The sequence below is a fragment of the Bombus terrestris genome, chromosome 3 (genome assembly GCF_910591885.1).
Source record: "Bombus terrestris chromosome 3, iyBomTerr1.2, whole genome shotgun sequence".
Lineage (NCBI taxonomy): Eukaryota > Metazoa > Arthropoda > Insecta > Hymenoptera > Apidae > Bombus > Bombus terrestris.
The window spans coordinates 10,833,098-10,854,774 of NC_063271.1; the positions used below are offsets into that span (position 1 = coordinate 10,833,098).

The 21,677-nt window shown below is 29.3% G+C and overlaps 3 protein-coding genes across 8 annotated transcripts; 2 read left to right on the forward strand and 1 right to left on the reverse strand.

The window, feature by feature from the left end:
• The first annotated feature begins 81 nt into the window (after window positions 1–81).
• LOC100643440 (DNA excision repair protein ERCC-6) lies at window positions 82–5,652 on the forward strand. 6 transcript variants are annotated; one of them, XM_020868402.2, is made up of 16 exons: window positions 82–397; window positions 663–895; window positions 964–1,250; window positions 1,383–1,439; window positions 1,513–1,575; window positions 1,653–1,782; window positions 1,858–2,010; window positions 2,088–2,215; window positions 2,310–2,464; window positions 2,537–2,851; window positions 2,919–3,113; window positions 3,224–3,373; window positions 3,447–3,557; window positions 3,642–3,845; window positions 3,912–4,815; window positions 4,904–5,652. In XM_020868402.2, exons 1-16 carry the CDS (start codon window positions 308–310, stop codon window positions 5,083–5,085), a joined length of 3,357 nt encoding a protein of 1,118 aa, XP_020724061.2. In that variant the 5' UTR covers window positions 82–307; the 3' UTR covers window positions 5,086–5,652. The 6 variants fall into 6 exon arrangements, with proteins under 6 accessions (XP_020724061.2, XP_012176567.2, XP_003394608.2 ...); XM_012321177.3 differs by having other exon boundaries at window positions 964–1,439; XM_003394560.4 differs by having other exon boundaries at window positions 964–1,439; window positions 1,516–1,575.
• A 160-nt stretch (window positions 5,653–5,812) lies between these two features.
• Window positions 5,813–8,205, reverse strand: LOC100643564 (cell wall protein DAN4). The gene is given in 6 exon segments (XM_012321174.3): window positions 5,813–6,066; window positions 6,139–6,348; window positions 6,430–7,519; window positions 7,594–7,815; window positions 7,818–7,976; window positions 8,064–8,205. Coding segments are annotated over 5 exon segments (1,758 nt in total). The 5' UTR covers window positions 7,849–7,976; window positions 8,064–8,205; the 3' UTR covers window positions 5,813–5,861.
• A 737-nt stretch (window positions 8,206–8,942) lies between these two features.
• On the forward strand, window positions 8,943–20,367 carry LOC100649326 (zinc finger protein 354A). The gene is made up of 8 exons (XM_048414722.1): window positions 8,943–9,101; window positions 9,270–9,866; window positions 15,400–15,513; window positions 16,412–18,040; window positions 18,131–18,415; window positions 18,497–18,727; window positions 18,810–18,991; window positions 19,296–20,367. Exons 2-8 carry the CDS (start codon window positions 9,732–9,734, stop codon window positions 19,723–19,725), a joined length of 3,006 nt encoding a protein of 1,001 aa, XP_048270679.1. The 5' UTR covers window positions 8,943–9,101; window positions 9,270–9,731; the 3' UTR covers window positions 19,726–20,367.
• Window positions 20,368–21,677: the final 1,310 nt, after the last annotated feature.

The following is a 21,677-nucleotide window of genomic DNA, read 5'->3' on the forward strand; positions in this document are numbered from 1 at the left end:
ACTGATACTATATTTATAGTGCTACCATCTAACAATATTTACGTGAAATAACGTTTAATATGCCGGTAAAGCTAGGCATTACAACAGTTATATCTATTTCCATTGATTGTAATATTATGCAAGTTGAATGACAATGTTTATTTATCAAATATTCTATCAGAAAAATTAATAATTTAAAATTAAAACCATTTAAGATATAGTTCTTAAAATTCTACATTTTCTCAATTTTTTGCCACTTTCTGATTATTGTTTATCACAGATTGTATTGTAACACGTGAAGGTATCATTTGATTTCATTATCGCAGTCATGGAAAGTGATGATCAAGAACAAGTTTTTGATAATGAAAAATTTAATGGTATACACGTAAATGAGAGTGATAACAGTTTGAGAGAGAAGGTTATATTATAAAATTGATTTAGTTAGGATATTTTTAAATTTTTGTAACGGAAGAGAATATATAAAACATTCTTGTTAATTATCTCATCTTTCTTTTTAATTTATATTATATCTTATTTAAAATATAACGATAAAACATAATATATTACTTTTACTATCTGCAATTGTAATATTTAAAAAAGTCGAACATATACCATTATACAATATGTAACATAAAATTTAATTTATTCTTATCATACTGTTAGTAATAAAGAAACATTATTAGGTTTTGTCAATAAGAAGTGAGGAAAGCATTTTTAATGAAGCATCAAAAGAAATTGATAATTTCATGAAATCAAATATAAAAACAAAAAAGGATTCAAAAGAAATAAACAATGATAATGGAACTGGTACTATAGATTGTTCAGGACAAAAAGAATTAGAAAAACAAGTTCAAACTGGAGAGATTACACCCTTTCAAGCAATTGAAAAACGGTTTGATTTATTAAAAACTAAAGGGTATATGTTATTAATAAAATTGTTATAAGTAAAAATTATAAAAACTAAACTTAATATTCATTTTTCAGGACATTTAATAAATCCTCTCATTTACTTGATCTTGAAAAATACCTTCGACAGCAGGCTGAACTTGCCAAACAAAGAAAACGTTTGAAAGAAAATTCAAAAGCATCTGAGTATACTAGTAATAAAGCAATAACAATTAAAAAATCAAAATTATTAAATACTCATCCTAAAGAATTTAAAATAGTAAAAAAAAAAAAAATCAAACCTAATAAGAAGAAATTAGTTTCTGAATTTGAAACATCAAAAGGCTTAAATAAAAACAATGACATTAATTATGAAACAGAAGATAGTAAGTTTAATCAAGTTGAGAATTCTACCAAAGAGGCTAAACATTCAAAAAATGAATTCATTTCCTGTAATAGTTCCAAAGATAATACTAAAGAGACATTGATTGAAAATACAACAAACGTTAAATTTGCAGATATAACTAATGATTCTGAAAGTGAATATGTACCGAGTGATGAACAAATAGATTCAGGTACATATTATCACTAGTTTAATTTGAAACAATATTTATTAATAAAGCATCGTTTTTCTTTTTAATTTTATAGCAGATGAAGGAAAATCATGTAAAAAGAGAAAATCTCTTACCAAATCTGTTCATTCAAAAAGAGGTAAACATAGTGATTTATCTTAAAATTAATCATTATAATATGTCACTTTTATTAATAGAGAATTATGTGAATTTTAGTTTTGGATGATGGAAATGAAGAGATGTATAGAGAAAGAGTAGAGAAAAGTGGTTATCCAAAGGATGAACCATTACACAAAATAGATAATTTATTTAAAATCCCTCAATCTATATGGAAAAAGTTATATAAGTATGAATAATTAAAAGATTGATTTTTATATATATATCTATTATGTGTATATATAAAACTGACTAATTTTTTTAGATATCAGAAAGTGTCTGTACAATGGTTGTGGGAACTGCATCTTCGTGGCTTAGGAGGGTTACTAGGTGATGAAATGGGTTTGGGAAAGACTGTTCAAGTAATTGCATTTCTTGCAGGTTTAGATTGTAGTGAATTACTGTCAGATGGTGGAAGGTACATACTTTCTGCTTATTGATTATTTTAACAAAGTCATAATACATATTTAATTAATAATAACTACTTATTCATAGGTTCAGAGGTTTGGGACCAACTATAATTGTTTGTCCAGCTACTCTAATGGAACAATGGGTAAAGCATTTTCATGAATGGTGGCCTATTTTAAGAGTGGCTGTTCTACATCAATGTGGAACTTATAATGGTAAGATAAAATCATCTGTTACTTACTACACTAACATATATGATAATGATGTGATATTTTATTACTTTTATATTATTAATAAATATCTTTTCAGGTAATTTGGAGTATTTAATGCACTCTTTAAAATCTGGTGGTGTATTAATTACTTCTTATTCTGGTATGCTTATACATAAAAATTTACTTGTAACCAGTCAATGGCACTATGTCATACTTGATGAAGGTCACAAAATAAGAAATCCACAAGCAAAGGTAGTTTCTTGCTTTTAATCTGTGACGATTTTACAATTAGGTACAAAAGCAATTGCAACTGAATTCTTGTAGATCAGTAAAGCAGTAAAGGAATTCTCTACACCACATCGACTTTTGTTAACGGGTAGCCCTATGCAAAACTCCTTAAAAGAACTATGGTCCCTTTTTGATTTTATTCTACCTGGCAAGTTAGGCACTTTACCTGCATTTTTAGAGCATTGTGCAACCCCTATAACTCGTGGAGGATATACAAATGCTTCTCCTTTGCAAGAAGCTATCGCGCTTCAGGTCGCTACAATGCTTAGAGATACTATTACACCGTATATGCTCCGAAGAACAAAAAATGATGTACAACATCATCTTAGTCTACCAGAAAAGAATGAACAGGTTTGTTACACATTAGGATATTTTGTAAGAATGTATAATTTCATATCTCAATTCATGTTTTTTTTAGGTACTGTTTTGCAGTTTAACAGAAGAACAAAAGGAACTATATAAAGAATATTTGCGTTCTGCAGATGTTAGTTTCATTTTGCATGAAAAGAGTAATTCAGTAAGCAGAAGATACAGGGCTCGCCTCCTCATAGCATTATCAGTGCTTAGGAAGATATGTAATCATCCTGATTTGTTTCTTTATACAAATCCAGTTGTAAGTTTATAACTTATATATTTTATTTAAATTATAATTTAATTTATATTATAATATTTATATCACGCAGCGCGCTAATATTCATTTTATTTAATTAAATGTATATTTAGGATTCAGATGAAGACATTGATGTATCAAATGAAGCATTGGAGAAATTTGGATACTGGAAGCGCTCTGGTAAAATGATAGTGGTTCGGTCCCTTCTTAAAATTTGGAAGAAACAGGGACATAGAGTACTTCTTTTTACTCAAGGGAGACAAGTAAATAAGTTATATAATTGTTTATAAACATATGTTATGTACAAAATAATGTATAACAAAGTTTTATTTGCAGATGATGCATGTTTTAGAATCTCTAGTACAAAGCGAAGAATATTCTTATTTAAGAATGGATGGAATTACTTCTATGTCACAACGACAAGAAACAATTCGTTTATTTAATAAGGTATATATATATATATATCGATAAACGGAAAATATATTTTATTAATATTTTAAGTCTTTTTGTAATTTGATCCTTTTCGTGCAGGATCCATCATATTTTGTGTTTTTGTTAACTACGCGTGTTGGAGGTCTGGGAGTAAATTTGACTGGAGCAAATCGAGTAGTTATTTATGATCCGGATTGGAATCCAGCAACTGATGCTCAAGCAAGAGCACGTGCATGGAGAATTGGACAAAACAAAAAAGTTACCATTTATAGACTTATTACTGCTGGTACTATTGAAGAAAAGGTAAAATTTTAAGTTTTTCTTTTGGTGAATATTTCGAAGTATTTATGAGATGATGTTTTGTTTCAGATGTATCACAGACAAATATTTAAAATACTTCTTGCAAATAAGGTTTTAGAAGATCCACGTCAACATAGATTATTTAAAACTTCCGATTTAGTTGAACTTTTTAATTTTAATGAATCTATCGATAATAATTCTAGTGAAATAGATCAGTTATTCGGACAATCTAGACTAGTTTCTTCGTCTACCAAATTTTCATCTAATAAAATTGAAAAAATGCGAAAATTAGCATCTACACTTAGTAAAAATATAAGTCAAAATACCTCAAACTCTACACCTGTAATACAAATAGCACACGCTACGGAGAATCATTATGTTTCAAGTTGCCATAATAATAATATTGATCAAGATATTTTAAAACACAATTATGAAATGTTCAAGGATAATTTAACAAAAGAAGGTATTAAAAACGAGAGTAATCTTCATAAAAAAAATGAAGATATACTTTCTTCTGCAAATCAAGAAAGTACTAATGACAACAAAATCCAAAATAAAATTTCAAAAAATATTGAATACAATGCAGACAACATCTTAAATAATAAACTGGAAAATGAAGATCATGCATTAACAAGTAGATCAAATTCTGATGTTAAAATACATGAAACATCAAATAAGAAGGCTACTGTACAATGTCTATCTAATGATACTAAGGTAACTGAAATTTTAGATAGAAGTAACGAAACAGTAACATGTAATGTGAATATGAATGAAGATACGTTGTCAAAATTAAATAAAAATCGTTGTAAAGGAAAAAGAAAAAGACGATTAGAAGAGCATGCTATCTCAGCTCTATTTGAAGGAGAACGTGTCTCACATTTAATTGGACGACGTCTTGAACGTTCTCTGACAGACGAACCTAAACTAATTGAAGATGATCAATACGTCTTAGAAAAATTATTTGCCAAAGCGAGTAATTATTCTCTTATTATATGAGCATATTTTCTATTAGGATTTTTTATATATAATAATAGTAAAATATATAAAATATTCTTCCTTAGGCGTGACTTCTGCTTTTCAACACGAAACAGTATTATCAAATTCAGAATATAATTCTGATGACAAAAATCCAATGCAACGATTAGCGCGCGAAACAGCGCAAGAAAATATGGACAGTATTCGTAAATCTCGTAAATGGTGTTGGAAACCCATGTGGAATTCTATGTCACCAAAAAATTACTGATTTTTATATATGTATATAAGTAATTAACATTTAGTTTATATAATTTATTGAAAGTGATTCTTTATTCAGTGATCTTAAATTTTCCAATTAAACAAACAAATAAATTTCCTTAATATTGATCTAAATTTATGTTTACAGAAAAATAACACTTTTTTGAAACTAAGTCAAGTATATAAGTACAACTCAATGAACATTTATGAACTTGAAGTATTTTTCCAAAACCTTATATTAAAACAATCTTTTTTGTATTTCCATTGTAAATTAATTTCTATTTTTTTAATTGTGTATAAAATATTGCATTAATATATAATCATTTATTAATTAAATATTAGACTATTTTTGTATATTAAATATAATGATATATTATTTTATAATGTATTATTTCAATGGTTTAGAAACAATATCTTTTTCATTTTACTATTTTTAAGCATACAATAATTTCACCCCACTATATTACCTATACGAAATAATTTATATCTTAGGCACTTACATGTAAAAGATAAATTGGAAAATAATTGACAGATGTAAATATTTTTACAATAAAAAAATGCTGCTCTCTTCTGTCAATTAGGTTAATCAAATATTTTCTCATGCATTAATCTTTCTTATACTATCTATAATTTTTTCGTAATTACAAATAAAATAAGTTACAATATGTATATACACATATATACGTATTGTAATTTATTATTAATTAAATAGCCATTAGAAAATATAAAAACTTATCTGTATAAACTAAATTTCTATTTACATCGATCCTTTACTACATTTTACATTCAATGTCTTAGAAATTCTTCCAGTGTAGGACCACCTCTACCTAAAGGATCTTCAGGAAACATAACATAATTTCCTACAAATGTTGGGATCAATAGTCTTTTTTCAATTGTATCGCGCCATTCTGGTTTTTCCAAATATAGATCTCTATATTGGTCCAGAGAAACTACGATACCTCCACACATTGTTGCATATTCTAATATATACCTAGAAGTGATAAGGAATACCATTTTATAAAATAAATAGTTCTCACAATAGCTAAAAAGAAAAACAATTTACCGATCATCGTAAGGAGTTATCCGTTTACCACCGATAACCCGACTTGGTGTAAAAATTACTATTCCATCTGTGTATAACTTTTCAAGTAATGGGTGGTTTAGTGATCTTCTATAATGAGGTACAAATACTTTAACAGAATGACCCCTCTTTTGGAAATACTCTACGACTATCCGGATTCCTTCCTCCGCAAATATTTTATGTTTACGATACCTAGAAAATATTAAATTTTTGCTGCACATATAATTATAATACATAAATTAAATATAATCTCTAAATAATCAATCATCATACGCCATAGCTATATTGTTGCCATCAATAACTATTTCCCGTAAGCTATTAAGTGGTTGAGGTACAGATGATCCAGTTGTAGATAATTGAGGATATGATATAAAGCTAGGCTCAAAAGTAGTTTGAAATCCAGGATTAGGAAATTCATATAAATTAGGATAGTTATATGCAACCGGCATATTATATACAAATGGTAATGTACTTGTACTAGATATAGTATGTATAGTAGACGTATCAAATGTATTGGGTATAGTATGTATAGTAGACGTATCAAACGTATTGGATATAGTATGTATAGTAGACGTATCAAACGTAGTGGATATAGTAGGTATAATAGATGTATTAAATGCAGTGGATATAGTAGATGTAGCAGGTGTATTAAATGTAGTGGATATAGTAGATGTAGCAGGTGTATTAAATGTAGTGGATATAGTAGATGTAGCAGGTGTATTAAATGTAGTGGATATAGTAGATGTAGCAGGTGTATTAAATGTAGTGGATATAGTAGATGTAGTAGATGTAAATGTAGATGTAGTATAGTTTGTTGCTGATCGTTTCAAATTTCTTAATCTTTGAGTTGTCTTTGGTTTTGTCATTATAATGTTTTTGCTTATATTATGAGGTTTAGGAAATTTCAATCTGCGTTTGCTGAAAGGTAAACAAGTTTTCGCGCTTTCTTCTTCTTCTACTTTTTTGTTTTTTGCATCCTTTTCAGTATTTGTTTCATATTGTTGCAATATATCTTCATTGGATTGTAAGCAACTAAGATTGTTTTTATTTGGAGTAGTATCTATCATAAAAATTCTGTCATTCTTCTTTCGATTTATAGGTTCTTCTTTTGATTGATTTACAGATGGTAGAGATGTTTTTGCACATGGTGAAATTTTCACAGATTGTGGTGGAATTTTTGCACATGGTGGAGTTTTTACACTTGGCACAAGAATTTCTACAGATTGTGGAACAGTTTCTGCAGATGGTGGAACAGTTTCTACAGACGATGGAATAGTTTCTGCAGGTGATGGGACAGTTTTTGTTGATGACCATACCACAACAATATCATCTAAACTTTGATTTATAGAATCTGATACCAAAGCTATAAAAAATTAAATTGCAGTAATATTCTTAGCTAGAAAAATGTTATTATTTTGTAGGAAACATATTTGTTACCTGTGTTTTCATCATCTAAATCAATAATTGTATTAGATACTGAAGGACAAGTTGAATTATTTTCTGATAGTGCAACAATGTTCTTTTTCCTTTTCTTCCTTGGAGGTCCTTCTACTGCAGTTTTCGTTTGACTTAATGTTTCATTTGAATTACAATGAGGACCTCCTTCACCATTTATTGATAAATCTAAGAATCTCTTTCTTGTTTGTAGTTCTTGTTTACTTTCATCATCTTTATTATTTGATTCATTTTCATTATCGCTTAAAATAATAACACTATCTTGTAAAGACTCTTTTGCAAAGCAAAAAGAATCTTTTCTTTTGTTAAAGACTTGGTTAGTATTAAATAATAGTCGTTTTTGTGCTTGTGCCCATCTTTTGCTACTACAATTACAAAAACAAATACTTGTGAGTATATATATGTCTATATTTTATACATATCGTACAAATTCTCTTTGCATTTTCTATTACCTTAATTGGATATGTTTCAGTGGACTTTCATAGAATGTTCGTTTTACATTTCTTTGTACTTTCTTTTTTCTTGAAAATGCTTTTTCTTTCATTGGTTTTGGATTTTCATAACAGATTATAACAGAGTTGTTTAAAGTGCTCATTTTTAAATCATTTTTTAAATATTTCACCTTTATAAATTAACATTTACATGTTATACAATAAAAATAAATGAAGTTTCATTTCTTGAAACATATGTAAAACAGTTTTTAAATATCACTTAGTATTAACAAGAGATTTATAAAATAATAATCCATAATTCTTAAATTAATAGTAATTAAATTAATAGTTTTAAAATATTCGATACTTACAAATAAGATATTGTATATTAAATATAAAATGAATCAATACTTGTAAATATTCATACTTTGGTTATCAATAATATCGTAAAATTATACGAATCACCAATATCACTTAAATTCTCTTATGACGTTCACAAATCTTGTACATTTTTTACAATTAAATGTTTGTATCTTTCCGTCATTAATATTTATTTAAACTCTTTCACAACCTAACCTAAAATACAAAACATAACAACATAACTCTAAATTTTAAACAAATTGAAATTCCCTTAGAGAGTATATACCCATTCATATCTTTACGATAAATATTATTTTATTTCCTTGATTATTTTAATAACTAAAATTAATATATTTCTTTACATCGTACTACTGTATTAAATTTAACTTCATCGAAAAATTGAAACGATACTTTCATTATATCATATGTTGTTTATCTTCTTGTTATTTTTATGAACAATACAAAAAACAAAAATAAATTAATAAATAAAAATGTAAATATTATTAGGGGCAGAAAACTGGATAAATATGAACTACATACCGCATATATATTAAACACGTTACGAAATATCATTATAGTTACAAAATATCAATCTCAAGAGTGTAATAGTAGATACTTAAATGCACAATACACAACACCAAAATTAGTTAGTTACCATTAATCTGTGAATATATAACATGAAATATAAAAGGACACAAAGTAAGTGATAAAGAAATAAACACAAAATAGATAAAACTTTTAGATTTGTATGAAATAGATGTGAAATAGGCTATACGATAATTGAGCAGCAATGCGTCATTACTGATTGTTAATGTCAATATGGCTACAATAATATAAACTTATCGCTTTATTCTTTACGTGCCTTAGAAGATTCAAAAATAGAAGAACCCAAGAAAAAAGTCGAAATTTTCAATCACTTTGTCGATCTACTGTCGGTCTATATACAATGCTTCAAGTTAGACCGCGATGGCAGCGACCAATTACGAACACGGTAAATGTGTAATGCAAAACAGAGGTTTTCGATTGGTCGAAATTCGTACAACGTTGGAGGGGAAGGGAAGTGAATGTATGCTGGTCTGGCCCGAACGCGGCTACATCCCCGTGTCAGATCAGCGAGCAAGTAGTAACGCTGACGTTAAAATTTTGTCTTTTGTTTAATTCATTTCTATTTATTTTGCCGGTAATCTGGTTGAGTTCGTGGCATCGTTGAAACAAGCGGCTGATGATACGGGGATCGGGCCAAATAATACAAGCATCGGTTCCATGGTAAATTTTCAGTGCGATCAAGTAGTCGAAAGCGAATTCAGGCAGCCTTCAACGTAAACAAAAATGGAGTTAGGGGAGGGAGACGCGCAAATTTGTCGACTTTGCGGTCAGTGCGAGAGTATCTACATTGATGTTTTCGGTGAGGAAGGCACCAAACGATTTTTAGGATTAAAGATCCACTCAAAAATCAACATTCTGGTGAGTGCAAATGTAAGAGGTGTGTCATGGGGTCCGGGCCCCGTTTGTAGTTAGAGGAGGGGGTTAGAAAAATGGCCGGAGGGGAGAAGAGCATGAGAAGAAAAGATATTCTTTCTTTTTTTTTTTTTTTTTGCTACCTTTGTTCTATTATATTTTATTCGCATTAATTTTCACTTGTGTAGTTTTAGTACTAATATCGTATATACTTCTATGTTTTATGTTTGTTTTGAGAAAAAAATATTTATTTCAGTTTCATATTATTATTCCAAATGTGTGTCAAATTGTTTACGTAGACTTAAAGACTTCTTAAATAAATCCTAAATAATTGTATGTAATATGTTTATGATTTAGAGATATGTATAATTGTATGTTATGATTATATACTGTACAACAATGACTATTTTATTAAATATAAGATATCTAGTTTGTAAGTAATCGTTTATTATCCTCATATTGCTATTCTTTATTTTATGATTATATTATGTTTTATACCTTTTTTTAAAATGAAATATTTTGTAATCAATGTTTTGTAAACGTAATTTGTTCTTGGAATCTGATTAACACAAAAGTGAATTTGGATTTGAAAGTATTCATTTTTGTAATCTATCTTTACTTTTTCAAGTTTATATAAACATAAGAAAATAATTGTTAATTCTATATCCAATATTTTTTATATAAACACTATATATTTGTTTTTAGATATTTGTAAATGGTTATTAATATTATTGTATTTACATAATTATATTGATAAGTATGAATGTTAGCAATATGTATTATTAGAGTGGGTACCAGATTATAAGAATTTTCAGAATGGTGTATCTACAGAGCGGTAGGGTTTTAATTAAATTGTTTATATATTCATAATTGTTCTTTAACAAGACAAAATATGGTTTGTCAGTTCAATTAAAATTTGTACAGAATCAGATCTTCAAGTAAGATTTTAAAAATCACATATATTTAGTATTTAGATATTTTGTTTGAATCGCAGATAGATGAAAGGGATCCTCTGCCCAAGGCGATCTGTGTTCAATGTCTGGGCAAGCTCGAATTCGTTTGCGACTTCCAAGAGGAGTGTCTTCGCACCCAACAAGTGTTACGCGATCGATACAATCTACCACCCTTAACAGAGATTGTAAGTTCGTATTCAAATTTAATACATAGCTCTACCGCTCATCTATGATGCTACCAGAGCATGCAGCTCACTTTTTTCTTTGAAATTCAAATAGTATAAAGTGGTATCATCTGGTATTTTGGTTCATAAAACAATTTTCAATCATAACATAAAAAATTGTTTATTAAATATGCAGTTTTTAATATATTTGTATTTATAATAAAAAGTATGTACCACAAATACCGGATTAAATTCATTTTCTTCAATAAAACTATTTCTGGTACCCACTTCTACTTTTATTTCAATCTATCTCTAGGCTGAAGTAAAGACTGAAGATACAACACCAAGTACATCAACAAACAACAACAACAATGAAACCAACAAAAATCTTAATTCTCCTAATGATGGAAGTGTTAAAGAAGTAGAGCAACGTGTTTTAAGAACAGCTACAAAGACTCAGAGAAACTTGAGGAGTCAACAAGTGAAAGGCAATGAAGAAGCTTCAAAAGAGCAGAATAATATTCAAAGTACAAGTGGAGACAATACAGAGAATATACAAATTGTTCAAAGTTCTGAAACGACTCCCACGCGATGGCTTAGAAGTAGACAAAGTACAGAAACAACTGCTACAAACGAAACAGTGACTGATACGCCAATTGCAAATAGACTTAGAAGTCATGATAATACTGCCACAGAAATAACTGTTAGTCCACATAATAGCCCTAATGAAATTGGTGAGAAACTGGTTGGGAAGCAGCAAGATCCGCACACTATACAAATTCCAACATCAGCATTAAATAAACTTCTAAGTATCGTGTCAAATTCTCCAAACATCGAAGTTTCTGTAAAAGAATCCCGAAATCAAAGCAGCGATATTGAAGATATTAGTTTTACTGTAGAATTATGTAAAAAGGAAAGTGACGATGTAGCTACTGTTCGAGCGCGAGTATTTCCAGATCAGGGTTCCTGTTTGGTGGACAAGGCAATCGTTGGTCTTTTACAAAATCAAAGTTGCGTAGAAGTAAATAGTATAATAAACACCATTATCAACAGTAGCCTGAAGAATGGCAGTTCAACGAAATTGAAGGATTCTGCTGAATTCGAGCAAAAATGGCAGGCTTCTCAAAACCCGGAAGAACTTTTCAGGATCGACGGAGAAGAAATTCGTGTCGACGATAACGTCGAACATGTCGTCACGGATAATCAAAACGGCTACTCTTGTAAATTGTGTTGTAAGTTCTATGAACGTAAAGACAAATGTATGGTTCACGTGAAAACCCACCTCGGTATTAAGCAGTATACTTGCATTTTGTGCAACGCTAAATTCGTATGCAAGTCCGATGTAATGAAGCATATTCGATGCTCACATACTAATCCTAGACCGATACAATGCCCAAAATGTCCAAAAAGGTTCAAGTCGAAATTTTATTTAATGGAGCACGACAACGTGCACAAAGGTGTGAGACCTTATTCTTGTACAGACTGCGGTCAAAGTTATCATCACAAAGTGTCTCTACAAATCCACATGAAATCACACTTACCTCCGCAGAACTTAGCTTGCGAATATTGTGGCAAAGTGTTCCCGTATCGTACGAGATTATTAAGTCATATAGCTAGCGTACATTTAAAAAATCGTCGCAATTTCAGGTGTCGATTCTGTTACAACCTGTATTCAAGTCTTTCAGTTTTGAATGAGCATATTAAAACGCGTCACGCGACTACATACACTTGTGAAGTTTGTAGTAAAACGTTCAAAGTCGCGTCCAAGTATAAGGCTCACGTGTTACAACACTCAAATCCTAAGCCGTTCGTGTGCAATGTTTGTAACAATAGATACGCCTCCAAAGCATTCCTAAACGAACATCTATTGAAGCACGAAGGGCTGAGGAAACATATCTGCCAAAAGTGTGGTGCAAGATTCGCACAAGCTAGTCATCTGGCTGCACACCGACACGTGCACGGTGAGAAAAAGCATGCCTGTCCGGAATGCGGACGAAAGTTTAATAGGCGTGATAACATGAAGGTACATAGAAAAAGACACTTTGAAGAAAAAAAGACTAGTAATAACAAACAGAAGAACGCATCTAGTGGCGACGTTGCTTCCACTGCGTCCAACGAAAAGTAACGGTACTGACATAACTCTCATATTTTTTTAAGACTTAACTTAATTCATGGGTGAGCTAGGACTTTCCAAAAGAGACGTTTTTTTAACTCTTAGTCAAACAACGTTAAGTTAGTCGGTAAAGCATTAGTTATTCAATAAATCAAAATTTTCAAAAATATTGCTGCAAGAATTAAAAGTAAAAGCTTTTTTAATCATGAAAAATTCAGCAATATTAATCATGATATTGATTAATTTTACTTTTAAATTTTGGAGTAACTTATATTATCGGGTGAATAATTGCAATAGGGATCACTCAATTTTTTTCCTCTTTCGTCGCTCGTTTCTTTTTTTGTTTTTCCTTCTTCTTTCTTTTTTTACAGTAAGTTAGTCGTCATTTTGTATATAATGTAGTAGGTGTGCATTTAAGAGACTACTAGTATCTCCTAAGTATTTTTTCCATTTACATATACTACATTAGAAAATATTTTTGCACGTGAAACATTATTGATTAGAATTTACCAAAGCTATAATAAAGACAAGCCATGAAACATGACAGAATATTGGAATAAGACATAACAAAAATTAAAAAAAGAAACGTCACGATTGATACTTATAATTGTAAGGAAGCCAAAGAGTATTATTGGATTCATTTTTATGGAAAATTTGTATGTCTATCGCACAGTTAACTTTCTAGGAAAGATTAATTCATGAAAAGATGTAAATACAGGGCTTCCAAAGTCAAAAACTCCGACCAAGAAAGAATATAGAAGTGAAAAAAAATATTTTCTACATATTTTTACATGACTGTTTTTAATAGAACTGCAAAACTTTTAAATAATACATGTATAAAGTGTATTTTATTATATTTTCGATTCTATTTTATATGTAAAATTACAGATGTATATAGATGAAGATTCAGAGCAAAAATAATGATTCATATAAGAAAATTGAAAATTTGCAAAATATATTATTATTGATTGATGATGAAAAGTCTTTAGATTTAAGTAGACTATTGTTTCCGATAGATCTTATATTATTAAAACTAACAGATATTTTGCTATAAGGGTAGCGCATACAATAAATTATGTAAGAAAGCATATTATGTGATTTGCTAGAAAGAAAAACGTAGAACTATGTCGTAAGTGCCTTGGTCAATTCAACATATATTTTATTCATGTATTAAGCAAGAGCATTGGTGAATGAAAAATATCGTTAATGATTCTTTGAGTACGTATCACGTGCAACATTGATCTTCCTCCAGAAGAAAATTAGTAGTAATTCTTTGTGCTCAAATTGTTCCAATATAATTTAGGAACTATATTGAATATTTTGAAAGGGATGTTACATGAAATAATTGTTAAATAATAAAAAATAGGAATAATTATGATATACATTTTTTCATTATTTTTACTTAGAATATAATAGTTTTATATGGAGCAGAATTTAGTTAATGATGATAATGAATTGATAATGTTTTAGTTATTATTTTATACAATGCTTCAGGATATTCAGTATATGTATAATACTTTAACTTTTTTTTACAAAGTGAAACGTTCTACTTGTTTACCGCGTTTCCAAGATAAGAGCGCAAAGAATTATGTATGAACTATGATTATTACTTTTCCTCGGGACAAATTGTTCCCCGTGAGAACTGTTAATAAAATCGTGCGAAGGATATTATGTCTAACATTTAAACTCTTTCCTCAGATAACATAAGTGATAAGCAATAATTATTATTTTGTACAAGACGTTTGTTAAACCAATCTATTTTTCCATTTAGTAGGTAATAAGTAAGTCGATATATATATTGTATATATATACACTATATATACTGTGTATATATCTTAAGGTAAACATTAATATGTTATTAATGTGCAGTATGAATTAGCGTATATAACAATTTTTCGACAATAAAGAAAAAAGCATACATTTGTTTAAGGATTCTACAATTTTTCTCAATAAAGGTACGATATTTTTGGGACCGCTAATTATTTGATTTTCAGCCTTATTTTTCTCCATACCACTTCTAACTCATCTTGCATGGTAATTTATTTTTATCTTGCATGTACATAAAAGATACGAGTCAACGAGGTTTGTTCTGTTACTAATATAATTCCTCTGTAGAATTCTAAGATAGTAGAAATAGCAGTATATTATTACTAAATTTAAAGTCATTTAGATTTAGTCTTATTTTATTGCAAAATAGATTGTGATTAATTGGGGTATATCTTCTAGTAAAGTGTTGTGCTTTTTTATACTATCTATAAAGATAACGTGGATCATTCTTTGGACACAGAAGTTTCTTTTTGTTGTTTCAGATAAAGAAGAATGATGGGCTACCGCAGATTGTTTGTTTGCGATGTTTGGGCATCCTGGAATTCTTCTGCGACTTTTACGATCGCTGTCATCTGGTACAAGAGGGCTTGCAGGCTGTAAGCTATTGTAACTTGATACATTATCTAACTAAAATCTCACATTTGCCCATATCTACTTGTTGTTAGAGAAAATAAAATATACCAATATTTTTCTTATAAACAAACGAAGACAGCTTTAAAATGATAGGGAATAGACAAAAATTTTATTATGCAAAATTTAAAAATTTGGGACATTCACGCGTTATATAAGCTACACTGGAATTGGAGGCGTTCTAAATATTTGTATTTTGTATATTATATTTTAAATAATAGTTGTATATTTATATATTATTTACTAAAAGGTATTTATATTTTCTTAAATTGAATCATGTACTCTTTCATATACGATTAATTTAAAAGATATTTAATTTCAAGTTTGTAAAACTTGTATGAAATACAAAGACAACATGAACGTAAAAGCGCTGCTTTACGTTCCTTCTTGCTTTTCATAAGATAAGTTGTATGAACTTAAAGCTAAAATACCTTTTAAACTTATCGTTTTCTGTGCTTGAATACTTTTTATAGAGAAAATCGAGCCTATTATAAAAAAAGTGTATGAAAAGATATATAGCTCAATTTAAAAAAATGTCCCCGAAATCTTTGAAATTCCTCCGCCTCCGGAGTAATCCACATATATCGTTTGAAACAATTTAGACGAAGAAGATTGAATAACATTTTTATTTTTATATGTGATATAAAAATATATAGAATATTTCGAAATTAATATTTAAAATCCTAAAAAGAATAAGATTTAATTTTTGTATTCACTTGCTGTATATGATTTTAAGAACATTTTGATTTTACTGATCATAGCCTACGTAATCAAAATACTTTTTTTTAAATTATAGAATTAAAATATTTAGAAGCTAACATTTCATTTTGGAAAGATTGGAAATATTTTGTTTCTATTTCATAGAGTCCAAATACAACAGATGAGAAGTTCCAACAAGATAGCGATGCTGAATCTGATAAGGAGAACGCTATTCCATCTGCGAATGAGACAAAACGGAAAGCTAAGGCATTATCACCTGAAAGTATAAAGAGTACAAAAAATTATCTGTCCGAAAATAATACGTCGTACTACAGGACTGAAAGAAAAGAAGAAAACATCAATCTCGGAAATATTTCCCCTATTAATGATGTTCACTCGGTTACACAAACTAGGGTACATTTAAACAATGTAATTTCATGTGAAAAAATATCGGGGAATGACCAGCGTGATGCTAGTAATTTAGAAGAGAATACAAACAATTTAAAACATAAAAATTTAAACGACAATATATCGAGAAAGACTGCAGTTCGTACAAGGTCAACGAATAACTTGAACTCGCCGCAAAAAGATGAGGAGGACATTAGTATAAATACACATCAGCCTGTAGGACGTAGAATAGGACGGAAAAACAAATTGGAGAAGATGAGAGGAGTCAGTTTCTCAGCAGGCAGCAGAAAAAGAAGAAAGAGGGAAGAAGAAAAAGAAAAAATAATCCAAACTGATATGGGTAAGAGTGATAGTTTAAATAGTAGTTTAAAAAATTTGGATAACAAATGCAAAGGAAGCTACCTGCATGTTATTTATGATAATGATAAGTCCAATAGTGTGATTAATAATATTGAAACCTCTCCACACAAAACCAAACCACATGTTGAGCAAGAGGCACTGAAGGAACAGGTGGCAGTAGTGGACACATCCTCAAATATAATTTATACCAAAGTTAAGGAACCTAATATTGTATACATAAATAATGAAAATCATACTGATGATGATTTAGTAATTAATAAATTAAGAGAAATGGAATCTGATGGTAAAAACACAGAAAAACCTGACAGCTATTTGAACAATACAGAACATTGGTCTGTAAAAGGTAAAGCAATATCAGTTATTGTAAAGCAAGAGAAAGGAGAAGCAGAAAGTATTCCTCCTAGTGAAATTGAAAAGACAAATCAGCTTGTTTTGATTCGTAATGAGATACAGAAAGATAAAATTGTAGTGAAGAATCATGATCAAAAAGGGAAAAAGATAGATTTAACGCGGATATCTTGTTCACTGGTAGAGGAATCTGAAAAAACTGAAAATAGTGAGACTAATTTAGTAACAGTACAAAATATTATTAAGCCCTCTGATGCTTCTAATAATCCGCAATCAAAGATATTTACAGAACAAAATCGTGTAACCGTTATAAGGTCTTCACAATCTAACGAATTATTAAATCTAAAAATGATGCAGGGAGATTCCACAGAACCGTGCATTGCAATAGATGTAACAGACCAAAGTACTACAAATGAGATAGAATGCAACCTCAGCAAACGTTCATCATCTCGATTCAGTGAAGATAGTTTTAATAAAATTAAAAGTAAAGATAGATCGTTTGGAAAAATCTCCGAATTGATAAGTGACGAACAAAAACAAGCTATTGAGACTTATTACACGGTGGACATGTCGATAGTAAATTTAGAAGAAGTCCAAAAGAATATAACGATAATTAATAAAAAGAATATACGCTGCGATATTTGTGGCTCCCTTTATCTCAGGATGGATAAGTGTCAGGTAAGTTGTACAAATTATTTTTGTTATACGTAAGAAATTATTCAAATTTGTAATAAAATACATAATAATAGCCATATTGAATTCTTGTAGGTACATATTTGGGGACATTTACAAATGAAGCCCTATCAATGCAAAGCTTGTGACTTTACCACAGTTACTGTTAGCAATGTTCGATGCCATATCAGAAAAAGTCATTTAAAAATTAAACCATTTGCGTGCCACCTGTGTGAAAAACGATATGTAAATGCCATTTTATTAGAAGAGCATATTAATACTCATACAGGTGCCCGTCCATACAAGTGTAAGCTCTGTGATTTTGCAAGTTCCAGTAGACAAATATTAAGTTATCATAATGCCACTCATAAACCATTGAAGGTACCATCAATAAAATTGATTAATCTATTCAATAATATATTAATTGCCGTATTTTATTTATTCATTTAAAAACTGTTATAGGATATTAATTGTAAACTTTGTGGGAAAGAGTTTTATTCAAAAAGCAGATTACGTGCACACATGATCGTACACAACAAAGATAAAGCTGTTATGTGTAAACTATGTTCTGCTTATTTATCTAATGCAGAAGCATTAGAAACACATCATAGAAACATTCACATGCAAGATTATGTATGTAACATATGCGGCAAACACACCAAGTCAAGAAAAGCTTTACACAATCATCAAAATGTAAGATATATTTTGTTAATTTATTTAAAATTAATTAGTTACTGATTTGAAATATAATTAAAAACACAAATTATATTCATAGGTTCACGCTGCTGCAAAATATAAATGTACTCTATGCCCAAATGTCTATAAGAGTAGTCAAATACTAAAAGAACATCTTTTAAAACATGAAGGTATTAGAAAGTACAAATGTAATGTCTGTGAAAAGTCGTTTGGTCAGCAGTCTCATTTAGCTGCTCACATGGCAGTACATAGCAAAATTAGGTATGTTTTCTAATAGTTTCTTAATGATCTCTTACTTCACTGAATGAAGAAATGAGAAATTCATTAATGACTGGAAATATTAGAACTAATTGAAGTATTTAAATTAAAGCACCAATCATATTCAGAAAGTTTGAAATACTTTTAATATTATGATAACAATGTAAAATATTAAATGCAGTATAAAGCAATTAAATAATTTTATTTTTCTTCTAAGGTATTTAAAATATATATTAACATTATATGGCGGACAATATGTCAATAATCATTTAATATTATTTATTTATAATATATGTCTTATGTATAGATTTCATTGTCCTGGATGTGACAAACCTTTCAATCGTCTGGACAATATGAAGATACATACTAAACGATGTAAACCATTTTTGGCAAATCCAGAGCTAAAAAATCTTTTAAGTAGGAGAGATAGGACTATATCATTCAATAATATAGCAGAATTAACTGCAGAACTAAAGACTGGTAATATGACAAATTCTATGTCTCAAGTTTCTCTAGAAAATCAGAATGATAAAATGTTAGTAGTAAAGACTGTAGAACACAAACAAAAGACTGCATTAAATCTTTGCAAATTAGGGTTAAATATTTCTTGCATTGAATCAACAGAAAAATCTTCTGGAAATAATGCAATTAAAGTCACAAATATCAATGACGGATTAATTCCAGAAAATGAAGATGTGTCAATTCTTGAAAACGTCTTAGGACCGGAAAATTATTAATATATTTTCTTCATTAAATTATGCCTATTATTTAAAAGTGCTTGAACTTGACTAAATTCAGATGATAATGTTTAAGGTTTAATATTATATAATATTTTTATATAAGAAATACATTTTGTGATAAATCGACTGTAGATTAAATAGATTATCGCATGAAAATCGATTTGCACGATAATTTGATTACTACTGTTCCTATTCGAAACAGTACGTAATTTATCATTATTTTATTGTTCGTGCATTTTGATGATTCTAAATAACTATACTCGTCTTGATAATAAATTGATTTCAAGACCAAAGAAAATTATCAGTAAAAATCTATTTTCTTACTTAACTTACGCAAAGGTGTATCAAAGCAAAATGATACACTCTTACGCTTATTTAGTTGTAAGAAAAAGAAAAGACTGATTAAATTTATAACTGCAAAAGTTCCTATGTAAAATAATTAAGCTTTGAAAATGTATTCATTCATGCGGGAATGATTTTTGCGCGAAAGTATATATTATTAAAATCTCTTTATAGTCATTTTTATCATAGTAATGATTTTTTAGTCATTCAATTTTTTATATCAGAGTGACAAGTCACACGAAATGCTTGCCACTTAAACCGAATAAAATATTAAATAAAAAGAAATAAAAAAATAAAGACGTTTTAATATCCATATCCCAAAAATTTAGTCTATAAAAATGATTTTACTAATACTGTTTATCTATCTTTAATTCTTTGCGAATAAAATGATTCTAAGCCGAACACTTTGTGGAGTCATTTGAAATTCTCTAGTGGGTGGGCAAAAAGGTATAACTGAAATTTTCGTCAGCAGGATAAGTGTACTAATATTTTCTACTACATTGCTGCTGTCTTTTATTTATGATTCTAATAGTACATGTTAATTTCATTTCTTTTCCACTCCTTTACCTGGAATTTTAATAATATATCCAAAATCTAACACCTAATCTTACATTGCATTTTAAATATTACATGCGCTTCCCTGTGAAACTAATAACTCTGATTTACATCAAAGAAAAGATTTCCTCTTTGCTTAAACTCTTTTGCCCATCCATCAGACAATTATTAGCTCAACATTGAAGTAATAACAGTAGCTTTTCCGAATCTATTATTTTTTTCGACAAACGTACGTACATATAGTATGTACTTTAAGTGTTTATCTGCGATTATTTCTGTAACTAATGGAAATATGAAAAAAATTCTTTAGATGAAAGTTGTATAGTATCAAGGGAAACATATCATGATGATAATTGTTTGACCTTGAGATAACATTGGAATGAGCTGCACAGATCATTTTTTAATTTCCAAGTAGAACCCTACATTTTGATTGTATATTCTTCTGTAGTTAATATCGAACTACAGTTGACGTGCCGTTAACATTAGCGTTACCCTTATGTGCACCACCTTGGAAAGGCTACCCGATAATCTCCGTTACTTTTGTAGATCAAAATAATTGACTTGAGCCACGCCGATTTGATTCTGTTTATTAGTTGCCATACGATTGCAGTGTCATCAATATCTATATATTGTTGCAATCTTGTAATTGGAATAAAGAAAAGAATTTCGTTATAATAAGTTAGTCTTACACTAAGAGTAAAGATTAGTGAATTTTCATGTCATTTTCTATTGAAGAGAAAGTTGAATATGTATTATTCCAAGGCAATGGATTTTTATCTTATTTTGAAGTATGCAAAAGATTTTATGAACATTATCCTAATCGATTAAAATCAGATGTTACTTTTCCCTGAAACACACATACAAATACATAAAATTCATAAATACAATTTATCTACAGTAAGGCGCTTTAATCGAGAAGCTAGTAACGTCGTTGTGTAACGCCATCGTGTGAAAATAACCCGTACCCTGTTGTACTGTCCCTGTCTCTTCTTCTCATCTCTTAATGCAGCCCTGTAAGCGACTCACGATTGACCGATTAGAAGGGAGGACGG

Excerpts from the sequence above, each read along its gene's own strand:
- LOC100649326 (XM_048414722.1), top strand. The coding sequence starts at position 9,732 with ATGGAGTTAGGGGAGGGAGACGCGCAAATTTGTCGACTTTGCGGTCAG. Across the intron at positions 15,514-16,411 it reads TACAAGAGGGCTTGCAGGCT|AGTCCAAATACAACAGATGA; the intron begins GTAAGCTATTGT and ends TCTATTTCATAG. Across the intron at positions 18,728-18,809 it reads CTTTACACAATCATCAAAAT|GTTCACGCTGCTGCAAAATA; the intron begins GTAAGATATATT and ends TTATATTCATAG.
- LOC100643440 (XM_012321177.3), top strand. The coding sequence starts at position 308 with ATGGAAAGTGATGATCAAGAACAAGTTTTTGATAATGAAAAATTTAAT. Across the intron at positions 896-963 it reads GATTTATTAAAAACTAAAGG|GACATTTAATAAATCCTCTC; the intron begins GTATATGTTATT and ends TTCATTTTTCAG. Across the intron at positions 3,114-3,223 it reads TTCTTTATACAAATCCAGTT|GATTCAGATGAAGACATTGA; the intron begins GTAAGTTTATAA and ends ATGTATATTTAG.